The 21,772-nt window shown below is 53.7% G+C and overlaps 1 protein-coding gene across 1 annotated transcript in view; it reads left to right on the top strand.

Moving 5' to 3' along the window:
* The first annotated feature begins 224 nt into the window (after nt 1-224).
* The window catches only part of ESYT3 (extended synaptotagmin 3), a 45,010-nt gene continuing 23,462 nt past the window's right edge, over nt 225-21,772 (top strand). The window contains exons 1-7 of the mRNA XM_077273390.1: nt 225-589; nt 12,109-12,150; nt 12,239-12,373; nt 12,655-12,731; nt 15,170-15,239; nt 15,632-15,721; nt 18,478-18,533. Of these exons, the coding sequence (XP_077129505.1) occupies nt 335-589; nt 12,109-12,150; nt 12,239-12,373; nt 12,655-12,731; nt 15,170-15,239; nt 15,632-15,721; nt 18,478-18,533 (725 nt within the window). The 5' untranslated portion in view covers nt 225-334. The remainder of the gene's footprint in view (nt 590-12,108; nt 12,151-12,238; nt 12,374-12,654; nt 12,732-15,169; nt 15,240-15,631; nt 15,722-18,477; nt 18,534-21,772) is intronic.

Genomic DNA, 21,772 nt, shown 5'->3' with positions numbered 1-21,772 from the left:
TTCGTCTGTAGGGGCGGGGTCTCCGTGTGTCGGGGCGGGGTCATCGTGTGTCGGGGCGGGGTCTCTGTGTGTCGGGGCGGGGTCTCTGTGTGTCGGGGCGGGGGTCATCGTGTGTAGGGGCGGGGTTTTCGTGTGTAGGGGCGGGGTCTCCGTGTGTCGGGGCGGGGTCTCTGTGTGTCGGGGCGGGCTCTCCGTGTGTCGGGGCGGGGTTCCCGTGTGTCGGGGCGGTGTCCCAGGTGTGTCGGGGCGTGGTCTCCGTGTGTCGGGGCGGGGCCGGCTACCTGTGTCCCCTGGCTCCGCGCTCCTGCCGTCAGTCAGTGCCGGGTTCTCTGTAATGCAGGTGCAGGAGGATCTGCTCCGGGCGCCGCTCCGCTCGTTGTTCCGGGCTTTGCTGCTTCTCCTGCCGGTGTACGGGTGCGGCCGCGCCGGCTTCGGGATTTCTTGGGTTTTTTTCGGACTTTTCGTCTGGATTTTCTGGAACAGAAACAAAAGATGGAAACTGGCGCGGATGCGGGCGGCCTGGGACCTGCTGGAGAACGAGACCCTGGAGGTGACCCGCGGGCTGAACACCCACCAGCTGCCGGCCTGGGTGAGAGTGTGGGAGAGGCTGACAACCTGCCCACCCCTGGGGCCGCCAACCTGCCCACCCCTGGGGCCGCCAACCTGCCCACCCCTGGGGCCGCCAACCTGCCCACCCCTGGGGCCGCCAACCTGGCTGCCAACCTGCCCACCCCTGGGGCCGCCAACCTGCCCACCCCTGGGGCCGCCAACCTGGCTGCCAACCTGCCCACCCCTGGGGCCGCCAACCTGCCCACCCCTGGGGCCGCCAACCTGGCTGCCAACCTGCCCACCCCTGGGGCCGCCAACCTGCCCACCCCTGGGGCCGCCAACCTGGCTGCCAACCTGCCCACCCCTGGGGCCGCCAACCTGCCCACCCCTGGGGCCGCCAACCTGGCTGCCAACCTGCCCACCCCTGGGGCTGCCAACCTGCCCACCCCTGGGGCCGCCAACCTGGCTGCCAACCTGCCCACCCCTGGGGCTGCCAACCTGCCCACCCCTGGGGCCGCCAACCTGGCTGCCAACCTGCCCACCCCTGGGGCCGCCAACCTGCCCACCCCTGGGGCCGCCAACCTGGCTGCCAACCTGCCCACCCCTGGGGCTGCCAACCTGCCCACCCCTGGGGCCGCCAACCTGGCTGCCAACCTGCCCACCCCTGGGGCCGCCAACCTGCCCACCCCTGGGGCCGCCAACCTGCCCATCCCTGGGGCCAACAACCTGGCCGCCAACCTGCACACCACCTGACGGCATGGTCTGTATATGGAGGTAGTATGGTCTGTATATGGAGGTAGTATGGTCTGTATATGGAGGTAGTATGGTCTGTATATGGAGGTAGTATGGTCTGTATATGGAGGTAGTATGGTCTGTATATGGAGGTAGTATGGTCTGTTTATGGAGGTAGTTTGGTTTGTATATTGGGTAGTATGGTCTCTATATGGAGGTAGTATAGTCTCTATGGGGGTTGAGTTAGCTGTATATGGAGGTAAAATAGTCTGTATGTGGGTGGGGTGCGGTCTATATATGGGGGTGGTGCTGTCTGTATATTGGGTGCGGTCTGTATTTGAAGGTAGTATGGTCTGGTACCTTCTGAAAAAATCCCTCAGACCATGGTATTCTTACATTATCGTGACACCTCCCCCTTTTGGATGGCGCTACGGAGGCAGAACCTCTCGGTACTCCTCCATGTGCACCGCGTCAGGTTCTTCCCGACGAGACAACCCATTTGCATTGCCATGCTCCCTGCCCGTTTTGTGTTGGACTGTAAAGTCGTACTGCTGAAGGTCAAGGCTCCAGCGTAGCAATCTTCCGTTGGTTCCACACATGGCTTGTAGCCAGTGCAGAGGGTTGTGGTTAGTCACCACCATGAAGGTGCGACCGTACAGGTAGGGCTGCAAACGTTGCAGGGCCCAGACCTTGGCCAGGCACAACTTCTCGATGGTGGAGTAGGCCATTCCTCGGCAGAAGCTCCCGACTCAGGTACAACACGGGGTGTTCTTGGTTCCTCAAGTCGACCTGGCTGAGCACAGCACCGAAGCCAAACTCGCTGGCGTCGGTCTGCACCAGGAACGGTCAACTGCTGTCGACTGCTTTTAACACGGGAGCGTTGCACAGGGCTGTTTTCAAAGCCTGGAAGGCCCCCTCACAGCCGTCTGTCTAGTCGACTATTTGATGTAGCTTCTTCCTGGTTAGGTCCATCAAGGGTTTTGCCAGGCTACTATAGTACCCTGCAGTGCCCAGGAAGGACATCACCTGCTTCTTGGTCCTAGGGGTGGGCCAGGACACGATTGCGTCCACTTTCCCAGGCTCTGGCTTTATGGACTTCCCATCTATCCGGTGCCCCAGGTAGTGGACCTATCTCATGCCCAACTGGCACTTTCCCGGCTTGATGGTCAGACCGGCTTGGTGAATTTGCCTGAGCACCTCCTGCAGATGCTGCAGGTGTTCGTCCCAGGAGGAACTGACGATGGCAATGTCATCCAGGTATGCCACCGCGTACTTCTCCAGTCCCTGAAGCAGGTGGTTGACCATCCACTAGAAAGTGGCAGCTTCAAGCTGAAGGTCATAACCGTGGACTCGTACAGTCCGAAGGGGGTGATAAAGGTGGACTTCTCCTGCGCCTCGGGACTCAGGGGAATCTGCCGGTATCCCCAACTCTGATCCATTATGGACAGATATTTTGCACCAGCTAACCGCTTATGCAGATCCTCGATGCGCGGCATTGGGTGCTCATCAGAGGCTGTGATGGCATTGAGCCCCCTGTAGTCCATGCAGAACCCGGTGGTCTGATCTTTCTTTGGCACGAGAACAAGTGAGGCCCACGCAATCTTTGATCGTTGAATCACCCCCCCAGCTGTAACATCTCATCGATCTCCTGGCCCATAACCTGCTGCACCTTGTCGGAGATCCTATAGGGTGTTCGCCGTAGTGGGGCATGATTCCCGGTGTCCACTTCGTGGACCGCTAACATCGTCCTTCCTGGTCGGTTGGAGAACACGGCCTGGAAGGGTCCAGCATGGTCCGCAACTGCAAGCGCTGGGGTTCTGTTAACAAGGCGCTTACCTCCACGTCCTCGATGGACCCACTGGCCTTGGTTTTATGTCAGCATGTCCAGGAGGGGTCTTCCTCCCCGTCTTCGGGCACGCTGCAGACCGGTAGGATGCAGGCTTCACGTTCATGATGAGCCTTCATCACATTGACGTGAAAGGCCTTTCGCCTACCCCCAGCGTCAAGCGTGACCACGTAGGTGACTGGGTTGAGGTGTTGGTGGACGATGTACGGGCCTTCCCAGGCTGCCTGAAGCTTATCCTTTGGTACGGGGACCAGCACCCACACCTTTTGGCCCACGTGGTAGGTCTGCTCCCCAGCGTTCTGGTCGCACCAGTGCTTATCAGCCTGAGCATGTCATGTCATGCACCAACTGCGTCAAGGTCTGCATTTTGTCAAGGAAGCGCATTACATACTCCACTATGGACACTTCAGAAGGTTTCAGCTCTTCTTCCCAAGATTCCCTCACCAACCCTAGGGGTCCCAGGACTCACCTGCCGTACAGGAGCTCGAAGGGGGAGAACCCCGTCAAGTCCTGCGGAACCTCTCGGTAAGAAAATAGCAGGTGTGAGAGGTACCGCTCCCAGTCGCATCCTTGGGTCTCAACCAGCATGTGTAGCATCTGTTTGAGGGTACCGTTAAAGCGCTCACAGAAGCTATTGGTCTATGGGTGATACGCACTCGATACTAGACGCTTCACCTGCATTCTCTTACAGAGAGCCTCCATTAGGCGAGACTTGAATTGGGTCCCTTGATCGGTCAGCATCTCCCTGGGAAATCCTAGCCGTGAAAAGATGGCCAACAGTGCATCCGCCACCTTATCTGCCCTGGTTGAGGACAGAGCCACTTCCTCTGGGTACCGGGTAGCGTAGTCTACCACAGTGAGGATGTATTGCTTTCCAGAGCTGCTGGGGATGGCCAGCGGGCCCACAATGTCCACCGCGATCCTCTGGAAAGGCTCCTCTATCACTGGCAAAGGGATCAGGGGAGCCTTAAGAGCAGGCCCCGCCTTCCCTACTCTGACAGGTGATACAGGAGCGGCAGTAGTTTGACACATCTGTCCCCATCTTGGGCCAATAGAAGTGTTGAGACAGCCGGACCTTAGTTTTGTTGATCCCCCAAGTGTCCAGCGAGCGGGATCTCATGGGCAATCCGCAACAACTCACCCCTGAATTGGTACGGACGACCAGCTGTCTTTCCTTCAACCACTCCTTTCGGGATTTTCTGGGTACTGTCTCCCGATACAACCTCCCTCGTTCCCAGAACACCCTCTCCTTATCAGTCACGGAGGTGGGCGTCTCGGCAAGTTGTCTCAAATTCTCCAGGCTCGCATCCGAGTGCAGAGCGGCCTGGAACTCCTGGCTAGGGGAAGCCAGAAGCAACATCAGGGTCCCTCCCCCACGGGAACCCTCTGGGTCCATCTCTGGTTCAGTCACACCTGTGACTGAGGAGGGACCAGAAGGCAGAACGTTATCTGCATTCCGGGCACTCTGACTGCGGGTGACAGCAGCTACGTAGGCTGTCTCCCTGGGGATTTCCACAGACCCATCAGCCGGTGCTGCTATGGGTACTATCTCCCCATCCACCCCCATTACATCAGGAGCGGTGCTACTTATGGGCCAGTTACCTTTCTCTGTGGCACTGGTCAATTGCATGGCATCACCTTCCTCACGGTTCCCATGCATCCCCCCCATTCCCCTGAGCATCATCGCTTGCTCCTGTTGGGGTTCCTCAGCCATCCCACCCCGCAGAGTGACGTGGCTGAGCCCTCCTGCACCTGTGAACACATCATCCTTAAGACATAAATGGATAGCAGGTAAAACATGCAAATTTTCATAATCCGCATCATCAGTATTACCCTCGGCATTTTCAGAAAAATGGTTATCAGGTACATCATTAACCGGTAAAGCATTGTCAGGTAACACATGCAATTTCCCATCGCTATCATCAGCATTCGATTGGGGAGGGGAGTCAGGGACATAATATGCTACCATCCACCCCAAATCAGTCCCCAATAAAACCATCAGTGGGCAAGTTATTAGACAGCCCCACTTCCTTCACCCCGCTCCCGGCACCCCAATCAATATAAACCCGGGCCATTGGCAGGGGACAGCTGATGCCCCCAATCCTGGTGACCGTTAGGGTTTTCCCCGGAATGATCTCTTCAGGGTCTGCCAGTTCGGGTCGGATGAGGGTCCGTTCAGCCTCGGTGTCCTTGAGGCCTGTAGCGACATGGCCCCCCATGGTGACGTGCTGCACGTTGTCACAGACCCTCCCAACCGCCTCACCCACCAAAAGAACTGCTGCATTAGGCCCTGGGGCCTTGGATGGGGGTTCTTCGGCCTGTCTGTACAGTGGGGACTGATATGACCAGTCCCCTTGCAGAAAAAACACTGGCGAGGGTCGGTGGTAGGTCTGGTGCTGTTGGCAACGAGGACAGGGCTTCTGGTGTGTTGGCTGGCAGTTGTGCTGATGTTGGTTGCAGGCTTACCCCTCTCCAGCTGGCGGTGACTGGCTTCCGCACTTCCGATTTATGGTTGGCCTCATAGGCATCGGCAATCTGCGCTGCTTTCGTCACGTCTTTGGGTTCTCTGTCCATCACGAACTGTCACACCTCAGCTGGGCAAAGATGTAAGAACTGGTCTTAGGCTAAGTGCACATGTTGCAGAATTGCCACGGAAATTTCCACGGCAATTTTGTAACTCCTGCTGCGGGTATATCGCATGCGGAATTGGCATGCGTATTCCTGCTAAACACTAGCGTTTTCCAAGCAATCTGTAGCATCACTTGGAAAACTGATTGACAGGTTGGTCACACAAGCATAGTGTTTGACAAGTGTGACCAACTTTTTACTATTGATGCTGCGTATGCAGCATCAATAGTAAAAAGATCTAATGTTAAAAAAATAATAATAAAAAAATAATAAAAAATGGCTATTCTCAGCGGTGCACGCGGCGGCTTCCATTCCCAGGGATGATGTGTGTGAAGGACCTGGGATGACGTCACACTCACATGACCGCAACAGCATCCCTGGGAACAGAAGCCGCCGCGTGCACCGCTGAGAGGCGGGAGGACTCCGGGGCCATCGGAAGGTGAGAATATCACTTTTATATTTTAATTCTTTTTTTTTTTTTAACAACTATATGGTTCCCAGGGCCTGGAGGAGAGTCTCCCCCACCCCGGGTATCATCCGCACATGATCCGCTTACTTCCCACATGGTGGGCATAGCCCCATGCGGGAAGTAAGCGGATCTATGCATTCCTATGTGTGCGGAATCCCCGCAATTCCACAAATTAATGAACATGCTGCGTTTTTTTCTGGAATGTGTTTCCACTCAGGAAAAAAACGCAGCATGTGCATACAAAATGCGGATTGCATTCTATTAATAGGATGCCTAATGTGAGCGTTTTTTTTTTTTGTTTTTTTTGCGGTTTTAATAGCGAAAAAACGTGAAAAATCCAGAACATGTGCACACAGCCTTAAGGTTGTTTGGTTGCCCCTGGTTCCTTCTGATGGGGGTTTATCTATATCCCAGTTCCGGTTTGGAACTTGCAGCTCTCTGGCGCCCCCTTTACCCTCAGGTCAGATTAGATACTGCTTGTCCAGAGAAAATAGTAGACTTCACCGCCAGTAAGTCTGAGTTGGGCACGTCGCTATGCGTCGTTTTGCAGAAAAAACGCATCCTACAAAATTGCTTGCAGGATGCGTTTTTCTCCATAGACTTTTATTAGCGACGCAGTGTGACGCATTGCCACACGTCGCCACCGTCGTGCGACTGTTGCATTGGACCGTCGCCACCAAAAAACGTTGCTTGTAACGTTTTTTGGTGCGTCATCTGCAGCATTTCTGACCGCGCATGCGCGGCCGGAACTCCGCCCCCTCCTCCCCGTACCTCACAATGGGGCAGCGGATGCTTGGAAAAACAGCATCCGCTGCCCCCGTTGTGCGGCGCATTCACAGCTAGCGTTGGTACGTCGCATAGCGACGTGCAGTGCACAACGCTAGTGTGAAAGTAGCCTTATATATAGAACACACCTGTTTGCGAGAACAGGCGTGCCATCGGATTTCGGGTGCTTAAGCCGAACATCGCAACAACGCAGTCCTTATTCTAAAGGCTGAGTCACACATAACGATATAGTTAACGATATCGTTGCAACGTCACGCTTTTGGTGACGTAAGCAACGATCCCGCTAACGATCTCGTTATGTGTGACAGCGACCAGCGATCAGGCCCCTGCTGGGAGATCGTTGGTCGATGGGAATGATCGGGACCATTTTTTGGTCGCTGATCACCCGCTGTCATCGCTGGATCGGCGTGTGTGACGCCGATCCAGCGATGTGTTCACTTGTAACCAGGGTAAATATCGGGTTACTAAGTGCAGGGCCGCGCTTAGTAACCCGATATTTACCCTGGTTACCATTGTAAAAGTAAAAAAAAAAAACCAGTTCATACTCACATTCTGATGTCTGTCACGTCCCCCGGCGTCCACAGGGTTGACTGTGTCAGCACCGGCAGTAACAGCGGTGACGTCACCGCTGTGCTCTGCTTTACGGCCGGCGCTGACACATTCAGTGCAGGGAAACTCTCGGTAGCAGCGCGTGCATTATCAGCGCTCCTGCCGAAAGCAGTTTTAACCCTGTGGACACCGGCGGGGGACGTGACAGACATCAGAATGTGAGTATGTAGTGTTTTTTTTTTACTTTTACAATGGTAACCAGGGTAAATATTGGGTTACTAAGCGCGGCCCTGCGCTTAGTAACCCGATGTTTACCCTGGTTACCCGGGTGCTGCAGGGGGACTTCGGCATCGTTGAAGACAGTTTCAACGATGCCAAAGTCGTTCCCCTGATCGTTGGTCGCTGGAGAGAGCTGTCTGTGTGACAGCTCCCCAGCGACCACACAGCGACTTACCAACGATCACGGCCAGGTCGTATCGCTGGTCGTGATCGTCGGTAAGTCGTTTAGTGTAACGGTACCTTAAGAAAAAAGGTTTCAGCACTCACCGATCCTTTTAAAATGAGTTGATTCTGTATTCAAACATTGTTAAAATCTTCATGGCTCGGGGGTGTGCAGGGAAAGGAGTGTGTAGGTTCAGGCTAGGTTCAACATACCCACTCCTTTCCCTGCACACCCCCGAGCCGTGAAGATTTTAACAATGTTTGAATAAAGAATCAACTCGTTTTAAAAGGATCGGTGAGTGCTGAAACCTTTTTTCTTAGAATAAGGACCAGATTAGGTACTGCACCTAGGGTAATTAGTCACCAGAAAGGCTGCCTGCTATGTACTGGCTTTTGGGCACGCTGCAGCGAGGGCGATGTAACTACTCCCACGCAGGCGGGAACAATAATTATCAACACCGTCGTCGCTACAAAGATTCCCAATCGCACAGAACAGTATGCTGCCACCAGCTCCAATTCCACAAGGGTTAATGGGTCCGGAGCCAACCCAAATCAGTAGCGTAATTCACTTCAGAGGAAGCGACAGTTCATTTATAGAGCATGAAGAGACAAGCTAGTAGATTATTATATATTTTACTCCAAAAAAGGTAGGCAGTGTTTACAAAGTATAAAAGATATTACAAAGAAGACAGTTATCATATGTAAAATACAAATTACAAATAAAATAGGATTAACATTGAGAAGAGAACACTTAACATAGCACTCAGATAATTTCAGCTTGTGACTGGCCGTGTGCTATGGAGGAGAAAGGGCTTCCATATATTCAGACGCATGAGCACAGCTTTGCCGAGCTGTTGTTAGCTCACTCCCTGGACCAACTCTGCCCCCAATTCAGCAGGGGTAAGATATGCCTTCTTGTCGTGACATCACTGAGTGGGCTGAGTAATGATATGCACTCTTTTTCCAACTATTTATGTTCTTTGAGCCCCCAGACAAAGGCATTCCTTGGGCAAGGGGAGGAGCGAACGAGAGGCTTTACGGGATTGGTTGTCTGTTGTTTAAAAGCCACACCCTGCTCACACATTGGTATCAGGTTGCACAGTGTCTCTGCCATAGGGCTTTGTTTGTTGTATGAGCGAATGCAGGGGGTGGGAGAAAAGGGGGGTCGATGCTGCACAGTGTGTGTCTGTGACACGGTACTTTCTAGAACTAATCTCACATTATGACATTTTTACATTATCGTGACACTCAGACCATGATATTCTTACATTATCGTGACAGTCTGTATATGGAGGTAGAATGGTCTGTATATGGGGGTGGTGCTGTCTGTATATGAGGTAGTATGGTCTGTATATGGGGGCTGTTCAGTCAGTATATGGGGGTGGTGCGGTCTGTATATTGGGGTAGTATGGTCTGTATATGGGGCGGTGCAGTCCATATATGGGGGTGGTGCGGTCTGTATATGGGGGTAGTATGGTCTGTATGTGGGGGCAGTGTGGTCTGTATATGGAGGTAGTATGGTCTGTATATAGGGGTAGTATGGTCTGTATACAGGGTGGTGCGGTCTGTATATGGAGGTAGTATGACCTGTATATAGAGGTAGTATGGTCTGTATATGGGAGCGTTGCGGTCTCTATATGAAGTTAGTATGGTCTGTATATGGGGGTACTATGGTCTGTATATGGGGGTAGTATGGTCTGTATGTGGGGGCGGTGCGGTCTGTATATGGGGGTAGTATGGTCTGTATATGGGGCAGTGCGGTCTCTATATGGAGGTAGTATGATCTGTATATAGGGGAGATGCGGTCTGTATATGGGGTACTATGGTCTGTATATGGGGTGGTGCAGTCTGTTTTTGAGGGTAGTATGGTCTGTATATTGTTGCGGTCTGTATATGGGGGCGGTGCGGTCTGTACAAATCAGGTCTGGATACACATGATGAGAGCATTATACTGCCTCTGTACAAATCCCTAGTTAGACCGTACATGGAGTACTGTGTCCAGTTTTGGGCACCGGTGCTCAGGAAGGATATAATGGAACTAGAGAGAGTACAAAGGAGGGCAACAAAGTTAATAAAGGGGATGGGAGAACTACAATACCCAGATAGATTAGCGAAATTAGGATTATTTAGTCTAGAAAAAAGACGACTGAGGGGCGATCTAATAACCATGTATAAGTATATAAGGGGACAATACAAATATCTCGCTGAGGATCTGTTTATACCAAGGAAGGTGACGGGCACAAGGGGGCATTCTTTGCGTCTGGAGGAGAGAAGGTTTTTCCACCAACATAGAAGAGGATTCTTTACTGTTAGGGCAGTGAGGATCTGGAATTGCTTGCCTGAGGAGGTGGTGATGGCGAACTCAGTCGAGGGGTTCAAGAGAGGCCTGGATGTCTTCCTGGAGCAGAACAATATTGTATCATACAATTATTAGGTTCTGTAGAAGGACGTAGGTCTGGGGATTTATTATGATGGAATATAGGAATATAGGCTGAACTGGATGGACACATGGCTTTTTTCGGCCTTACTAACTATGTTACTATGTAGTATGGTCTGTATATGGGGGCGGTGCTGTCTGTATGTGGGGGTCACACTGCAGCCATTACAGATGTCACACAGGATAAGGGCAGTGAGTGAAGCCCCCCGCAGTCAGTGACTCGTGTAATAACATCAGGGACTTGGTGACAATGTTAAACAAAAAAGTGTAAACCCCGGACCACCGCGCCGAGGTGTCCTATCAGTGGACCCTAACTGTACTGCCTCACCTCACTATGTCGCCTGAGTGTGTCTGGTGGTCTCTCCCGGTGAGCCACCCACGTGTGGGGTCGTCTTATGCTGTCAGGACCCCGGGGTCTCTTGTCATTTCAGCGTGTCCCTGCCCCTTTCCGCGTCCCTGTCCACAGCTGATGTTCTGGCTCTGTGTGTTGTTCTTGACTGCGTTTCTGTCCCCATTACAGCGGCAATCACCTAAATGTCGTTCTGAGCCACGGATCAGGATCAAAATATATAAAAAGAGGTGTAACCTGCTGCTCTTCCTCCTCCCTGCGACTGTCCCTGCCTGCCGACGTCTCTGCCGACTGTCTCTCTGCCGACTGTCTCTCTGCCGACTGTCTCTCTGCCGACTGTCTCTCTGCCGACTGTCTCTCTGCCGACTGTCTCTCTGCCGACTGTCCCTGCCTGCCGACGTCTCTGCCGACTGTCTCTCTGCCGACTGTCTCTCTGCCGACTGTCCCTGCCTGCCGACGTCTTGCTCACGAGGCACAGGCAGCCTCATTCACTGACATGAAGCAGAGGTCCTGGTCTGCTCACCCTGTGGTGCTCTATCTCTGTGCCTGTCTCTGTGTGACGGCGTGGCCTCCTGCCTAGGCCCGTAGAGTTGCCCGACCTGCAGAGCGTGTCACACCTGCTCTGCCCCACGCCCTGCTCATTACAGGATGATGCCATGGAGATGGCGGCCGGTCACATGATGCCGCGTCATTTTTTTCTTTTGCGTTTGCCTTTTTATTGCTGACATTTATTTCTAGTGTGGGGAAGGAATCTTTGAAAACCAAATTAAGGGAAATGGGAGCAGAAAGTTATAGCTCCTGACCCCTTCCCTGGTGACGGGTGGGATGCGCGGGGCTCCTGACCCCTTCCCTGGTGACGGGTGGGATGTGCGGGGCTCCTGGCGCCTTCCCTGGTGACGGGTGGGATGCGCGGGGCTCCTGGCGCCTTCCCTGGTGACGGGTGGGATGCGCGGGGCTCCTGGCGCCTTCCCTGGTGACGGGTGGGATGCGCGGGGCCCCTGGCGCCTTCCCTGGTGACGGGTGGGATGCGCGGGGCTCCTGGCGCCTTCCCTGGTGACGGGTGGGATGCGCGGGGCTCCTGGCGCCTTCCCTGGTGACGGGTGGGATGCGCGGGGCCCCTGGCGCCTTCCCTGGTGACGGGTGGGATGCGCGGGGCTCCTGGCGCCTTCCCTGGTGACGGGTGGGATGCGCGGGGCTCCTGGCGCCTTCCCTGGTGACGGGTGGGATGCGCGGGGCTCCTGACGCCCTCCCTGGTGACCGGTGGGTTCCCGCATTGATCATCAGAGTTGCGCTCGCTGACTCTTCATGTTTTATGTTTTCAGGTGAATTTTCCAGATGTTGAACGAGTCGAGTGGATCAATAAGGTACCGACCACGTCTGAATGTCGGAGAGCAGTAGTAGAACTCCCCTCGTGCGCTCGGACACTGCTGACTGCTCCGCTCCTGTGTTTAGGTTGTGCGGCAGATGTGGCCGTATTTCGGGATGTACATGGAGAAGCTCTTCCAGGAGAAGATTGAGCCGCTGATCAGAGCATCGAACGGTCACCTGAAGGCCTTCACCTTCACCAAGGTGCACTTCGGAGAGAAGGTAAAGACGTCTGAGCGGGAAGTGAGGCCCCCCCGGTGCCACCGTTACATTGTATGACCCCCGGTGCCACCGTTACATTGTATGACCCCCGGTGCCACCGTTACATTGTATGACCCCCGGTGCCACCGTTACATTGTATGACCCCCGGTGCCACCGTTACATTGTATGACCCCCGGTGCCACCGTTACATTGTATGACCCCCGGTGCCACCGTTACATTGTATGACCCCCGGTGCCACCGTTGCATTGTATCATCTTTGTCATTGTGTATTTCATGGTCAGTCTCCCAGGATTAACGGGGTTAAAGCCTACACCAAGAAAGTGGACAAGAGGGAGGTCATCCTGGACATACAGCTATGGTGAGTGACCGTGTAACTGCAGCTCTGGAGGTGACTGGAGGATAAGACCTGATGTATCAGCAGAATAGTGAGTGCAGCTCTGGCGTATAATACAGGAGGTAACTCAGGATCAGTAATGTAATGTATGTACACAGTGACTGCACCAGCAGAATAGTGAGTGCAGCTCTGGAGTATAATACAGGATGTAACTCAGGATCAGTAATGTAATGTATGTACACAGTGACTGCACCAGCAGAATAGTGAGTGCAGCTCTGGGGTATAATACAGGATGTAACTCAGGATCAGTAATGTAATGTATGTACACAGTGACTGCACCAGCAGAATAGTGGGTGCAGCTCTGGAGTATAATACAGGATGTAACTCAGGATCAGTAATGTAATGTATGTACACAGTGACCGCACCAGCAGAATAGTGAGTGCAGCTCTGGAGTATAATACAGGATGTAACTCAGGATCAGTAATGTAATGTATGTACACAGTGACTGCACCAGCAGAATAGTGAGTGCAGCTCTGGAGTATAATACAGGATGTAACTCAGGATCAGTAATGTAATGTATGTACACAGTGACTGCACCAGCAGAATAGTGAGTGCAGCTCTGGGGTATAATACAGGATGTAACTCAGGATCAGTAATGTAATGTATGTACACAGTGACTGCACCAGCAGAATAGTGGGTGCAGCTCTGGAGTATAATACAGGATGTAACTCAGGATCAGTAATGTAATGTATGTACACAGTGACTGCACCAGCAGAATAGTGAGTGCAGCTCTGGGGTATAATACAGGATATAACTCAGGATCAGTAATGTAATGTATGTACACAGTGACTGCACCAGCAGAATAGTGAGTGCAGCTCTGGGGTATAATACAGGATATAACTCAGGATCAGTAATGTAATGTATGTACACAGTGACTGCACCAGCAGAATAGTGAGTGCAGCTATGGAGTATAATACAGGAGGTAACTCAGGATCAGTAATGTAATGTATGTACACAGTGACTGCACCAGCAGAATCGTGAGTGCAGCTCTGGAGGATTTCTAGTGTGCAGTCGTTGCCCCTGGCGTATGGAGTGTTTCTGGGACGCTGCTGGTGAATATTAACTCTTGAGTGGCCTGATGGCTGTGCCGGCAGTACACCTCACTTGGCTGTTGGCTGAATGCTCAGATTTCTCACGACTCTAAGTATTTACACCCGTGTTGTTATTTTTGCACCTCCCAGAGTTGTCTCTGAACATTGAACTGGTGAAATACATAAAAATCTAGCACTAGTTAACGAGGCAGCGCTCTTAAAGTGACTGTTCCCGATGACAGGTTTGTGGATGACACCGCATGTCCCTCATTGCTCCGAATTTGGGAGGTAAATGAGGCATAAATCTTTTCCTCTGCTACTAGATGGAGCTTGACATAATGACACCATGGAGGCGGCGCTGGCAGGATGGGGAGGACTGAGATTCCTGACAGAGCTGGAGAGCTGTACTCACTATTCTGCTGGTGCAGTCACTGTGTACATACACTACATTACTGATCCTGAGTTACATCCTGTACAATACCCCAGAGCTGCACTCACTATTCTGCTGGTGCAGTCACTGTGTACATACACTACATTACTGATCCTGAGTTACCTCCTATATTATACCCCAGAGCTGCACTCACTATTCTGCTGGTGCAGTCACTGTGTACATACATTACTGATCCTGAGTTACCTCCTGTATTATACCCCAGAGCTGCACTCACTATTCTGCTGGTGCAGTCACTGTGTACATACATTATATTACTGATCCTGAGTTACATCCTGTATTATACCCCAGAGCTGCACTCACTATTCTGCTGGTGCAGTCTCTGTGTACATACATTACATTACTGATCCTGAGTTACCTCCTGTATTATATACTCCAGAGCTGCACTCACTATTCTGCTGGTGCAGTCACTGTGTACATACATTACATTACTGATCCTGAGTTACATCCTGTATTATACCCCAGAGCTGCACTCACTATTCTGCTGGTGCAGTCACTGTGTACATACATTATATTACTGATCCTGAGTTACCTCCTGTATTATATACTCCAGAGCTGCACTCACTATTCTGCTGGTGCAGTCACTGTGTACATACATTATATTACTGATCCTGAGTTACCTCCTGTATTATATACTCCAGAGCTGCACTCACTATTCTGCTGGTGCAGTCACTGACATCTGTAAGTTCTGTGCAGACTGTGATGTTGCAGAGAGTTCTGGGTGATTCCAGCTCTGGCTGCAGACATGGGGCCGGTGTGTTACATGGAGGTGCTCTGGTAGTTTTCTGTCCTTTCCTCTGTTTCCTTTCATTACTTGTATAGGGGTACCCTGTTTCCATTCTTCAGTGCATGCTGGGTGTTGTTGTCCGTGGGGTCTGGTAAGGCAGTTAACCCCCTGGTGACGGCTCCTCCTTTCTTTCCAGCTACACTGGAGATTGTGAAATCAACGTGGAGGTGAAGAAGATGTGTAAGGCCGGAGTGAAGGGGATCCAGGTGAGGTGGTCTGAGGGTGTGGGGGGGTCAATGCTTTGTTCCCCCTCCTGAGGGTGTGGGGGTCCCTGCTTTGTGCCCCCTCCTGAGGGTGTGGGGGGGTCCCTGCTTTGTGCCCCCTCCTGAGGGTGTGGGGGGGTCCCTGCTTTGTGCCCCCTCCTGAGGGTGTGGGGGGGGTCCCTGCTTTGTGCCCCCTCCTGAGGGTGTGGGGGGGTCAATGCTTTGTGCCCCCTCCTGAGGGTGTGGGGGGGTCAATGCTTTGTGCCCCCTCCTGAGGGTGTGGGGGGGTCCCTGCTTTGTGCCCCCTCCTGTGGGTCCCGCGTGGCGCCCCCTCCTGTAGAGGCCTCCTTTCCCTCTCCTCTCCTGATTACGGACGCTCCTTGTATCTGGGGCAGGTACACGGGACGCTGCGGGTGATCCTGGCGCCACTCCTGGCAGATGTGCCCTTTATTGGAGCCGTCACCATGTTCTTCATCCACAAGCCGGTAAGTGGGGGGCAGCTCCAATACGGGGGAGGGGGTTGTGAAGTTGCGGGGGTCTGCGGTGACTCTTTGCTTTGGGCCTTTTGTTATGTGTCTTGGTGCAGAATGAAGCCTTTACTGCTCGTGGTCCCGTCGTTTCTCCGCCCGGTTTTGTCCCCATGTTTTTCTCTCCATGTTTAGATGTCGCTCTTATATCGTGTTTATAATCTGAGCAGCGGTTTAGGGGGAGACGCGGCGTCTCTGGGGTCTGTGATGGGAGCAGACTGGCAGGGAGCGCCGTAGGGAATTCTGGGGAAATGTTCTGTCCTTCTCCTAAATGGGCAAAACCTGAAATGTTACCAGATAAAGACGCATGGTTGACTTTTCTTCTTCCATGGTCGCAGCGGGAGCACAAAGTGTCACCCATCATATTACATCTGACACTTAGCGTCTGAATCTGGAGCTCGTGATCTGGCGCTGGCGTCTCTCTCTGGTCTGGCGCTGGCGTCTCTCTCTGGTCTGGCGCTGGCGTCTCTCTCTGGTCTGGCGCTGGCGTCTCTCTCTGGTCTGGCGCTGGCGTCTCTCTCTGGTCTGGCGCTGGCGTCTCTCTCTGGTCTGGCGTCTGTCTCTGGTCTGGCGCTGGCGTCTCTCTCTGGTCTGGCGCTGGCGTCTCTCTGGTCTGGCGTCTGTCTCTGGTCTGGCGTCTCTCTCTGGTCTGGCGTCTGTCTCTGGTCTGGCGCTGGCGTCTCTCTCTGGTCTGGCGCTGGCGTCTCTCTGGTCTGGCGTCTGTCTCTGGTCTGGCGCTGGCGTCTCTCTCTGGTCTGGCGTCTGTCTCTGGTCTGGCGCTGGCGTCTCTCTCTGGTCTGGCGCTGGCGTCTCTCTCTGGTCTGGCGCTGGCGTCTCTCTCTGGTCTGGCGCTGGCGTCTCTCTCTGGTCTGGCGCTGGCGTCTCTCTCTGGTCTGGCGCTGGCGTCTCTCTCTGGCGCTGGCGTCTCTCTCTGGTCTGGCGCTGGAGTTTCTCTGGTCTGGCAGCTCTCTGATCCGGCGCTGGCGTCTCCCAGGTCTGGCATCTCTCTGCTCTGGTGCCGGCGGCTCTCTGGATCTGGTAGCTCTCTGGTCTGGTTCTGGCGGGTCCCTGGGTCTGGTTTCTCTCTGATCTGCCACTGGTGGCTTCTTGGTCTGGAGTGTCTTGGGATCTGACCTTCTGCTGGCCTTTCCCGGGTCTGACTGCTCTCTGGTTGTTCGCTGACGTCTCTCTGGTCTGGTGCTGGTATCTCTCTGGTCTGGCGCTGGAGTTTCTCTGGTCTGGCGCTGGAGTTTCTCTGGTCTGGCAGCTCTCTGGTCCGGCGCTGGCGTCTCCCAGGTCTGGCATCTCTCTGCTCTGGTGCCGGCGGCTCTCTGGATCTGGTAGCTCTCTGGTCTGGTTCTGGCGGGTCCCTGGGTCTGGTTTCTCTCTGATCTGCCACTGGTGGCTTCTTGGTCTGGAGTGTCTTGGGATCTGACCTTCTGCTGGCCTTTCCCGGGTCTGACTGCTCTCTGGTTGTTCGCTGACGTCTCTCTGGTCTGGTGCTGGTATCTCTCTGGTCTGGCGGCTCTCTAGTCTGATGATGGCGTCTCTCTGGGTTTGATGGGTCCCAGGTCTGACGGCTCCCTTCTCTGGTGCCGGCGGCTCTCTGGATCTGGTAGCTCTCTGGTCTGGTGCTGGTGGGACCCTGGGTCTGGTTTCTCCCTGATCTGGAGTGTTTTGGGATCTGATCTGCTGCTGGCAGTTCCTGGGTCAGACTGCTCTCTGCTCTGGTGCTGTTTGCTCTCTGGTCTGATGTTGGCAGCTTGTGGGTCTAGAGTGTCTTGGGATTTGCCTGCTCTCTGTTCTGGCACGGGCGGCAGTCTGGTCTGGCTGCCATCTGGTCTGAACTGGTGCTCCCGTGTCTGATTGCTCTCTGGTCTGATTGCCCTCTGGTCTGATTGCTCTCTGGTCTGATTGCCCTCTGGTCTGATTGCCCTCTGGTCTGATTGCTCTCTGGTCTGATTGCTCTCTGGTCTGATTGCTCTCTGGTCTGATTGCCCTCTGGTCTGATTGCCCTCTGGTCTGATTGCCCTCTGGTCTGATTGCTCTCTGGTCTGATTTGCTCTCTGGTCTGATTTGCTCTCTGGTCTGATTTGCTCTCTGGTCTGATTTGCTCTCTGGTCTGATTTGCTCTCTGGTCTGATTTGCTCTCTGGTCTGATTTGCTCTCTGGTCTGATTTGCTCTCTGGTCTGAACTGGTGCTCTCTGGTCTGATTGCTCTCTGGTCTGATTGCTCTCTGGTCTGGCGGCTCTCTGGTCTGGCGGCTCTCTGGTCTGGCGGCTCTCTGGTCTGGCGGCTCTCTGGTCTGGCGGCTCTCTGGTCTGGCGGCTCTCTGGTCTGATTTGCCCTCTGGTCTGATTTGCTCTCTGGTCTGATTGCCCTCTGGTCTGATTGCCCTCTGGTCTGATTGCCCTCTGGTCTGATTGCCCTCTGGTCTGATTGCCCTCTGGTCTGATTGCCCTCTGGTCTGATTGCCCTCTGGTCTGATTGCCCTCTGGTCTGATTTGCCCTCTGGTCTGATTTGCCCTCTGGTCTGATTTGCTCTCTGGTCTGATTGCCCTCTGGTCTGATTGCCCTCTGGTCTGATTGCCCTCTGGTCTGATTGCCCTCTGGTCTGATTGCCCTCTGGTCTGATTGCCCTCTGGTCTGATTGCTCTCTGGTCTGATTGCTCTCTGGTCTGTCGCTCTTCATCATTTTGCGTTCTCTCCACAGCACCTGGATATAAACTGGACCGGTCTCACCAACATCCTGGAGATCCCTGGAGTCAGGTGACTGCTCATTATTGTCTCATCATCCGCCATATTGATGCGCTACAGTGTCAGTGTCGCCGCACTCCCCTCACTGTGTACAGAGCAGTCAGAGGAGCTGAGGCAGAAGTCCTGGCGTGGGTCTCGGCAGTGCTGCCTCCTGCCTCAGTGTTGCGGCCTTCGGTCTTTGCGTTTCTTTCCTGTTTACTTGCCTTAGTCTTTTTGCCGCAAATTTTGCAGTGAATCCGCACCCAGCAATGCCCCTCATCCCCCGGACTGTAGCTTCGGGCCCCGGGGCCAGCAGGTCTTGTCTTGTATATGGGGTGGCGGCTTCCTGCACGGACCTGTCAGTAACCGCAGGACCGGAAAATCCAGTTTACTGATTTGTCTCCCAGGAGAAGAACATTTGAGAAGCAACAAAAGAGTGTTGGGATAAAAATAGACTGATACAAGCGGCGGTACAGTGTGTCAGGACAATAATACACGACCGGTACAGGCGGCGGTACAGTGTGTCAGGACAATAATACACGACCGGTACAGGCGGCGGTACAGTGTCAGGACAATAATACACGACCGGTACAGGCGGCGGTACAGTGTGTCAGGACAATAATACACGACCGGTACAGGCGGCGGTACAGTGTGTCAGGACAATAATACACGACCGGTACAGGCGGCGGTACAGTGTCAGGACAATAATACACGACCGGTACAGGCGGGGGTACAGTGTGTCAGGACAATAATACACGACCGGTACAGGCGGGGGTACAGTGTGTCAGGACAATAATACACGACCGGTACAGGCGGCGGTACAGTGTGTCAGGACAATAATACACGACCGGTACAGGCGGCGGTACAGTGTGTCAGGACAATAATACACGAGCGGTACAGGCGGCGGTACAGTGTGTCAGGACGATAATACACGACCGGTACAGGCGGCGGTACAGTGTGTCAGGACAATAATACACGACCGGTACAGGCGGCGGTACAGTGTGTCAGGACAATAATACACGACCGGTACAGGCGGCGGTACAGTGTGTCAGGACAATAATACACGACCGGTACAGGCGGCGGTACAGTGTGTCAGGACAATAATACACGAGCGGTACAGGCGGCGGTACAGTGTGTCAGGACAATAATACACGACCGGTACAGGCGGCGGTACAGTGTGTCAGGACAATAATACACGACCGGTACAGGCGGTGGTACAGTGTGTCAGGACAATAATACACGACCGGTACAGGCGGCGGTACAGTGTGTCAGGACAATAATACACGACCGGTACAGGCGGCGGTACAGTGTGTCAGGACAATAATACACGACCGGTACAGGCGGCGGTACAGTGTCAGGACAATAATACACGACCGGTACAGGCGGCGGTACAATGTGTCAGGACAATAATACACGACTGGTACAGGCGGCGGTACAGTGTGTCAGGACAATAATACACGACCGGTACAGGCGGCGGTACAGTGTGTCAGGACAATAATACACGACCGGTACAGGCGGCGGTACAGTGTGTCAGGACAATAATACACGACCGGTACAGGCGGCGGTACAGTGTGTCAGGACAATAATACACGACCGGTACAGGCGGCGGTACAGTGTGTCAGGACAATAATACACGACCGGTACAGGCGGCGGTACAGTGTGTCAGGACAATAATACACGACCGGTACAGGCGGCGGTACAGTGTGTCAGGACAATAATACACGACCGGTACAGGCGGGGGTACAGTGTGTCAGGACAATAATACACGACTGGTACAGGCGGTGGTACAGTGTGTCAGGACAATAATACACGACCGGTACAGGCGGCGGTACAGTGTGTCAGGACGATAATACACGACCGGTACAGGCGGCGGTACAGTGTGTCAGGACGATAATACACGACCGGTACAGGCGGCGGTACAGTGTGTCAGGACGATAATACACGACCGGTACAGGCGGCGGTACAGTGTGTCAGGACGATAATACACGACCGGTACAGGCGGCGGTACAGTGTGTCAGGACGATAATACACGACCGGTACAGGCGGCGGTACAGTGTGTCAGGACAATAATACACGACCGGTACAGGCGGCGGTACAGTGTGTCAGGACAATAATACACGACCGGTACAGGCGGCGGTACAGTGTGTCAGGACAATAATACACGACCGGTACAGGCGGCGGTACAGTGTGTCAGGACAATAATACACGACCGGTACAGGCGGCGGTACAGTGTGTCAGGACGATAATACACGACCGGTACAGGCGGCGGTACAGTGTGTCAGGACGATAATACACGACCGGTACAGGCGGCGGTACAGTGTGTCAGGACGATAATACACGACCGGTACAGGCGGCGGTACAGTGTGTCAGGACGATAATACACGACCGGTACAGGCGGCGGTACAGTGTGTCAGGACGATAATACACGACCGGTACAGGCGGCGGTACAGTGTGTCAGGACGATAATACACGACCGGTACAGGCGGCGGTACAGTGTGTCAGGACAATAATACACGACCGGTACAGGCGGCGGTACAGTGTGTCAGGACAATAATACACGACCGGTACAGGCGGCCTAACAGTGTTAGGGTGATAATACACAATGGTACAGGTGGCGCTAGTGTCTGGATAATATACGGCGGGTACATGCGGCGGTACACTGTGTCAGGATAATACATGGGGGTACAAGTGGTGGTACAGTGTCGGGATAATATACGGTGGGTATTATTATTTATCATTATAGAGCCATTTATTCCATGGCGCTTTACATGTGAGGAGGGGTATACATAATAAAAATCAAGTACAATAATCTTATACAAGTCATAACTGGTACAGGAGGAGAGAGGACCCTGCCCGCGAGGGCTCACAATCTACAAGGGATGGGTGGGGATTCAGTAGGTGAGGGTAGAGCTGGTCATGCAGCGGTTTGGTTGATCGGTGGTTACTGCAGGTTGTAGGCTTGTCGGAAGAGGTGGGTCTTCAGGTTCTTTTTGAAGGTTTCCGCAATAGGCGACAGTCTAATATGCTGAAGTAGAGCAGTCCAGAGTAGGGGGATGCAGGCGGCAGTACAGTGTGTGTCAGGGATGCCACCATTCTGCCACCAATATGTCACGGTTCACAGGGAGGATACCTTTATCATCCTCACCACTCACACCAACTTGTCATGAACTGGTGTTGCCTGGTTGCCCCTGGTTCTTTCTGAAGGGGATTTATCTATATCTCACTTTCCAGTTCCGGTTTGGAACCTGCAGCTCTGGCGCCCCCCCCTTACC

The sequence above is a fragment of the Ranitomeya variabilis genome, chromosome 7 (genome assembly GCF_051348905.1).
Source record: "Ranitomeya variabilis isolate aRanVar5 chromosome 7, aRanVar5.hap1, whole genome shotgun sequence".
NCBI lineage: Eukaryota > Metazoa > Chordata > Amphibia > Anura > Dendrobatidae > Ranitomeya > Ranitomeya variabilis.
The sequence above is the reverse complement of the archived record's forward strand: the minus strand, read 5'-3'. Positions and strand labels throughout refer to the sequence as shown.